The 7,860-nt window shown below is 42.8% G+C and overlaps 1 protein-coding gene across 1 annotated transcript; it reads left to right on the top strand.

Annotated features, from left to right (window-relative positions):
• The first annotated feature begins 2,608 nt into the window (after window positions 1-2,608).
• Window positions 2,609-3,407, top strand: LOC124683046 (germin-like protein 8-8). The gene is made up of 2 exons (XM_047217622.1): window positions 2,609-2,726; window positions 2,845-3,407. The coding sequence occupies exons 1-2, from the start codon at window positions 2,609-2,611 to the stop codon at window positions 3,405-3,407; spliced, it is 681 nt and encodes a 226-aa protein (XP_047073578.1).
• Window positions 3,408-7,860: the final 4,453 nt, after the last annotated feature.

Here is a 7,860-nt window from a genome sequence, read left to right as displayed (position 1 = left end):
ACCATCTAGGAGCTATCAGAGAGATTTTGCGATCTTAACCATTGGATCTGCTCGATCAATGCTCTGGATCAATCCAATAGTAATGCATTATCGCTAACTTCGTTCCCCGGACCTTTTCACCCGCCAGCTCGAGAGTCGTGGCCCGCCAATCGTTACTAAGCAGCTACTCACGAGATGGAGCTAGACGCCTCCTAGTGAATTGGACCGAGATGCTATCATCCGAGTGGCCCAAGCCTTTCTTTGGCCCTTTTATGAGCATGTCCTATGCAGTGATATGTGTGGGAGACCGACCCATGGTTCCTCTCTTTCGTTTCTCCTATGCCCGTTGAGCATTGAGTTCGACAGTGTGGCGGCACTATAGGAGACGGGATTTTCATTCATGGCCGTGGAGATGCGCCGCCCTCCCATTTACTTCTCCTTTATTCGTGCATGGTGGATACCTATTACTTCCTGCTTAGAGCATCTCCACCGGTGCGCCCCATATAGTAGCCGACAGCAGCGCAAGGACAGCTGTATGGGGCACGCCGGAAGGATCTCCTTAGTATAGGGAAGGTCTTCTTACACCGGCGCACCCCCTACGTCACGCCTCCCAAAATATTGTTTGTTTCCTTTTCACCAAATTACAACATTTATATAATTTTAACACAAATTCAAACAATATTACAATGTTTAGGCACACAAATAATTCAAACTTACAAATTAAATTATTGATACAAGAGTTCAAATAAATTGCAATGCAACATGTTGAAGAATCATGCGGCGATTCCTCTTTGGACCCATGAATGCTCAACTGGCTCATTCGAAAGTTAAGTATGAACACCTGCATCTCGGATTTTTTGATGCATGTGGAGGAAAGCAGCAAACTAGGCTGGTACCTACTCAACCTTAGCAAAAGGTCCTAGAAAATCAAATGGATAGTCATCATCCGCTGGTGTATTTCACTTACTCTCAATGATCATGTTGTGTCTGATCACACTACCATTCATCACTTCCAACATATGAGACTCCGACCAGGAGCAGGGTACTGAACAATGGCAAAACACTGCTCACCAAAAGCTCACTCGACATCCTTGCGACATGATTCCTCGCATTTCACAAAATAAGCTTTCTTCTCCGTAGCGGGATCTGCGGTTGTTTTTGCAAATGTAGCATACATTGGATGCGTTGTCTGGCGTTGTGGTGGCATCGACGGCAGGTCTGCCGAGGGTTATGCCGATCCTTGCCCAAAAGATGGCTCAACGGGGGGAAGGGGTGACGAATTTTGGAGCGTGTGCGTAAGGTGCTCGTTGCGGGTCTATTGGTGGGATGAACGCTCTCGTTTCGCCTATAGGGCGTCTCCGGGTATGTGATATGCTCCCGGTTCCTAACTGATGGAGGGATTTTTTTTGGGGCATAAGACCCTGTTGATATGATCTTCATCCATTCTCGGGTACGTATGTGTTTGTGGAGGCTTTAGATTTTTTTTGGTGTTTACTCCTTGTCCATCCTTTGTTGAATAAATTAATAAAGAAGCCATATGCATCTGTTCGATGCAGAAGCTGTGGGTCTCCTCCTCCATTTTGAAAAATGAGCTATTTTTAGAAGATTTATGAACCAATCACTTTGTTCTTCGGGATTTACCTGTCTTGTTTGTTCTATGTTGCTGTTATTAGAAATAAATATATCTATAACTTTAATAGTTGCAAATTTCATCGTGGATTCTATCATCTGTTGAAATCAATTCAAGGAAAGAAATGGTGGAGGGATATCATGTTTTTTCAATATATGGATTACGCCCATATACATTTTGAGACAAAGATGAACCTATAGCATCCTTCCATTAATTTTTAGCGTAGTTTATGTTGTTTTCCTTTGTTTTTAGATTTCTAGCAAGTTAGTTTCAATTTTAACTTCCACACTTCAGGACACACTATACCTGGATAAAATAACGTGTCAAGTGGGATCCCACCTAAATTCTATTTGTAGTACATTTTACTTTTTCTAGTGTTAATTTTGACACAATATTTTAAACTAGAAAGGACAAAATACACTAAAAGTGAGATCCCACCGAAATCAGCTTAGCAAAAATCCCTCTTTTATTGGAGACGGCGGGCGCAGCAACGCATGCCAGATGCCATTATGGTTTACTGTGCATATATAGCTGGCCTACAGTGCCTAAGTGCAGCTGATCAAATTCACCAACGTGTTACTAGTTCAAATCCATGGCCCGTTGAAGCAGCACTAGATTGATATGGTCTGTGCGCACAACGGCCCATATGTTCTCATTAACATATCCCTAACGAGCAGCCCTATGCTGCGTCTGTTGAACCAACCAACTTCCACGATGTAGCAATTAGACGGCTTTAGATGTGAAAGTGCTTACTAACGTTGTGTCGCTGCCATGCATGACGTTGAAGCTAATAACTGATGAATATTTCTTTCCGTTGAACATACCGCGTACCTGCGTCGTTGCTGAACAATGACTATTTCTATCGTTCCATATGTTTTTGCTGACTATTTCTCGACTCCACCTACTCTTTCTGCTGCTACAAATACAGAGCCTTTCCTAAGCCCAATCACACACCAATACAACAAAGGCCACAAACAGCTGCATTGAGCAAGCACTAAAATGGCCTTCTCTTCCTACTTCCTTTTTGTCGCCCTTCTCGTGTTGGCCTCATGGCAAGCTATCGCTTCTGATCCGAGCCCTCTCCAAGACTTTTGCGTTGTGGACAACAGCTCACGTGGTATGTATTTAAAACACAGTGTGAAGATCCTTATTAGGTTTTAATCCAAATGGATTTAGCCTAAAAATTATTAAATATCATTTGGACTCACTTTATGAGTGTTGTCTCCATTTCGCAGTTCTGGTGAACGGATTTGTCTGCAAAGACCCAAAAGATGTGAAAGCAGAAGACTTCTTCTTGGCCGCAAAACTCGACATGCCAAGGGACACGAAAACAAACAAGGTCGGCTCTAATGTCACCTTGATCAATGTGATGCGGATTCCTGGCCTGAACACATTAGGCATCTCCCTGGCGCGGATCGACTACGCACCCTTGGGAGAGAACCCACCTCACACGCATCCGCGTGCCACTGAGATCCTGACCGTTCTTGAAGGAACCCTCTATGTGGGCTTCGTAACATCGAACCCAAACAACACATTATTGTCAAAGGTACTCAACAAGGGTGATGTGTTTGTGTTCCCAGAAGGACTCATCCACTTTCAATTCAACCCAAACCCCTACAAACCAGCGGTGGCAATTGCGGCACTTAGCAGTCAAAACCCCGGGGCAGTCACCATTGCCAACGCTGTATTTGGATCAAAACCTATGATCTCGGATGATGTTCTCGCCAAGGCTTTTCAGGTGGAGAAGAAGACTGTGGACTGGCTTCAAGCTCAATTCTGGGCCGACAACCATAATTAATGAAATGTTGCATCAAGTCCCTTGAATATGATGTTCTAGTATGTCATAATGCATTTGTTTGTCATACTTGTTAGCTACAAAAATAAAGTCCATGTACCATTGGACTGTTTTCTGGTCATATGAAATGTTAGCACATTATTGTACTCCGAAAATAATTTACTATAAATAATAATTTGTTTCAGCCTGAACTCATATCAATAATTTACATACCAGTTGGACTGAATTGATTGAATGAATGTTATACTGGCTAATAGATCGATGACAATAAATTTATCTATATCTCAAGAGCTCGGCCACCGCTACAAGTGCGTATGGCTCTTTTGGTTTGAACATCCCAAGGAGATGCCGCAAAATGCGTGGAACCTCCGTTATGCGGTTTTCGGCCTAAAAAGACAAAAAAAATACCCCATAAAAGCTTGACCCAGATAAAATAATGTGGGCTAAAAACCCCCTCCAAAACCGCATATTCACGGTAAGCGGGTATAGGTTTCCAGTTTCCCGCGTAGTGCACTTAAGCTTGGCGGGAGGGACACTTCAGCGCCCTAATTCTGCCTCCTGCGCTGCCGCTGCCAATCTTCTCTCTCTTGTGACTTCCGTCCTTAGTCATGGGACTCCATGTACCGCCTCCTGTTAGTTCCGAGGTCATGCAACCTCAACCGGGACTCCCGTCGCACACGTGTCTCCTACCACCGGATATGCCATTGCGCCCGATTCTCCCCCCAAAAGGTATGCCATCACGCCGCCAACGCCACCTGCCTCATGCGCGTCTCCCACCACCCACGAGTACAACATGCTCGAGGAATCTTTTGTGGTGTCAAGTTTCTCCCCTATTCTCCGATTGTATGTCCAAGTGGAGGCGTGCTTGTGTTAAAATGGTGGGCCCGCTCTATTCCCTGGTAGGTGTCATAGTGACGGTATACAAATACTACATTGGAATGTGATACCTTCGATCTGGATTACGGATGCACTATAGTAGCTTTTTTCCTAGAAGACCTAGGTTTAAGAGAACCTTGAGAAGAATTTTCTTGGTGTAAGGTTACGTTATTTGTCTGTATGTTAACAAACCTTCCAACTTAATTTTTGATGTTTTCGTTGTATATCAATTGATGGAGATAGGCCAGGGCCTAGGATTCACCTACAACTGTGCATACATATGGGATAAGGATAATTCTAAGCCAACATGAGTCATGTTAAAATAAAGATAAATATTGTGGGCGGTACATCCTAATTCTTTACATCTTTCGCCAACCACTACTGTTGTAGACTTTTGATCCACTAGCACACCTCTGCGGCCCAGGGTGTTAAGCAGTCGTTAAGTATTTAAAAAGACAAAAACATTACATTTGATGACATTACCATGATCCCAAGTGGATCTTAGGTCTTTATTCTACTAATATGTTATATCGTTGGCTTTCGATCTAGAGGTTGAAGCACCACCCATACCCCCTCATTACCTTAATCAATCCTCGGATCTTGGGTACATGCCAAGAATTTAGATCGAGGCAAGAGATGATAAATGATACGTCTCCGACGTATCGATAATTTCTTATGTTCCATGCCACATTATTGATGATATCTACATGTTTTATGCATACTTTATGTCATTATTATGCGTTTTCCGGAACTAACCTATTGACGAGATGCCGAAGGGCCGGTTCTCGTTTTCTGCTGTTTTTGGTTCCAGAAATCCTAGTAAGGAAATATTCTCGGAATCGGACGAAATCAAAGGCCAAACATCCTATTTTTCCACGAAGCTTCCAGAACACCCGAGAGTCGCCATAGGGGGGCCACTGGGCCCCCAGATGACAGGGCGGCGCGGCCCAGGGGGGGGGCGCCCCCCTAGTGTGTCACCGCCTCGTCGCCTCTCCGACTCCGCCTCTTTGCCTATAAAAAGGTCCCTGACCTAAAACACGATACGGAAGAGCCACGATACGGAAAACCTTCCAGAGCCGCCGCCATCGTGAAGCCAAGATCTGGGGGACAGGAGTCTCTGTTCCGGCACGCCGCCGGGACGGGGAAGTGCCCCCGGAAGGCTCCTCCATCGACACCACCGCCATCTTCATCAACGCTGCTGTCTCCCATGAGGAGGGAGTAGTTCTCCATCGAGGCTCGGGGCTGTACCGATAGCTATGTGGTTCATCTCTCTCCTATGTGCTTCAATACAATAATCTCATGAGCTGCCTTACATGATTGAGATTCATATGATGATGCTTGTAATCTAGATGTCATTATGCTAGTCAAGTGGGTTTTACTTACGTGATCTCCGGAGACTCCTTGTCCCACGTGTGTAAAGGTGACAGTGTGTGCACCGTGTGGGTCTCTTAGGCTATATTTCACAGAATACTTATTCACTGTTATGAATGGCGTAGTGAAGTGCTTATTTATATCTCTTTATGATTGCAATGTGTTTTGTATCACAATTTATCTGTGTGCTACTCTAGTGATGTTATTAAAGTAGTTTATTCCTCCCGCACGGTGTAATGGTGACAGTGTGTGCATCGTGTAGTACTTGGCGTAGGCTATGATTGTGATCTCTTGTAGATTATGAAGTTAACTATTGCTATGATGGTATTGATGTGATCTATGCCTCCTTTCGCGAGTGTGAAGGTGACAAGTGTGCATGCTATGTTAGTACTTGGTTTGGTTATGTTGATCTGTCATGCACTCTAAGGTTATTTAAACATGAACATTGAATATTGTGGAGCTTGTTAACTCCGGCATTGAGGGTTCGTGTAATCCTACACAGTTAGTGGTGTTCATCATCCAACAAGAGAGTGTAGAGTCTAGCATCTATCTATTTATTCTGTTATGTGATCAATGTTGAGAGTGTCCACTAGTGAAAGTATGATCTCTAGGCCTTGTTCCTAAATACTGCTACCGCTGCTTGTTTACTGTTTTACTGCATCTGTACTTCCTGCAATATTACCACCATCAACCACACGCCAGCAAGCACTTTTCTGGCGCCGTTACTACTGCTCATACTTATTCATACCACCCGTATTTCACTATCTCTTCGCCGAACTAGTGCACCTATTAGGTGTGTTGGGGACACAAGAGACTTCTTGCTTTGTGGTTGCAGGGTTGCATGAGAGGGATATCTTTGACCTCTTCCTCCCTGAGTTCGATAAACCTTGGGTGATCCACTTAAGAGAAACTTGCTGCTGTTCTACAAACCTCTGCTCTTGGAGGCCCAACACTTTCTACAGGAATAGAAGCACCCGTAGACATCAAGCTATTTTCTGGCGCCGTTGCCGGGGAGGAAAGGTAAAATGCGCTCATACTCCGGTCCCAGGTAAAGTACTTTTCTGTTGCCGTTGTGTGTGTGCTCGAAGCTATTTCCTTTAGATCCTGCAATTGCATCTTTTTGTTTCTTGTTTACACTAGTTTGGCATAATGGACAACAATGAGCTTCTTATTCTATTTCCAGATTTAAGACATGGATGGTTTGATGCGAAAATTAAAAAACCTATGGAACATATTAGTATGAACGCTTTGAACACCATTGTTGCTAATGATATGGAAAATTCTAAGCTTGGGGAAGCTGGCTTTGATGAGCATGATATTTTTAGTCCCCTAAGCATTGAGGAGAAATTTTTCTTTGATGATACTTTGCCTCCTATTTATGATGATAATGATAGTAGTCTTTTAGTACCGCCTATTATGGAGGATAAATTTGATTATGATTACAATATGCCTCCTATATTTGATGATGAAAATAATAATGATAGCTACTTTGTTGAATTTGCTCCCACTATTACTAATAAAATTGATTATGCTTATGTGGAGAGTAATAATTTTATGCATGAGACTCATGATAAGAATGATTTATGTGATAGTTATATTGTTGAATTTGCTCATGATGCTACTGAAAGTTATTATGAGAGAGGAAAATATGGTTGTAGAAATTTTCATGTTACTAAAATGCCTCTCTATGTGCTGAAATTTTTGAAGCTACACTTGTTTTATCTTCCTATGCTTGTTACTTTGCTCTTCATGAACTTGTTTATTTACAAGATTCCTATGCATAGGAAGCATGTTAGACTTAAATGTGTTTTGAATTTGCCTCTTGATGCTCTCTTTTGCTTCAAATACTATCTCTTGCGAGTGCATCATTAAAGCTGCTGAGCCCATCTTAATGGCTATAAAGAAAGCACTTCTTGGGAGATAACCCATGTGTTTATTTTGCTACAGTACTTTTATTTTGTATTTGAGTCTTGGAAGTTGTTACTACTGTAGCAACCTCTCCTTATCTTAGTTTTATTGCATTGTTGTGCCAAGTAAAGTCTTTGATAGTAAGGTTCATACTAGATTTGGATTACTGCGCAGAAACAGATTTCTTGCTGTCACGAATCTGGGCCTAATTCTCTGTAGGTAACTCAGAAAATTATGCCAATTTACGTGGGAGATCCTTAGATATGTACGAAACTTTCATTCAATTTGAGCATTTTCATCT

This window comes from Lolium rigidum, chromosome 1 (assembly GCF_022539505.1).
Source record: "Lolium rigidum isolate FL_2022 chromosome 1, APGP_CSIRO_Lrig_0.1, whole genome shotgun sequence".
NCBI lineage: Eukaryota > Viridiplantae > Streptophyta > Magnoliopsida > Poales > Poaceae > Lolium > Lolium rigidum.
Note: the sequence above shows the minus strand (reverse complement) of the source record. Positions and strands in the feature narration are given on the sequence as shown.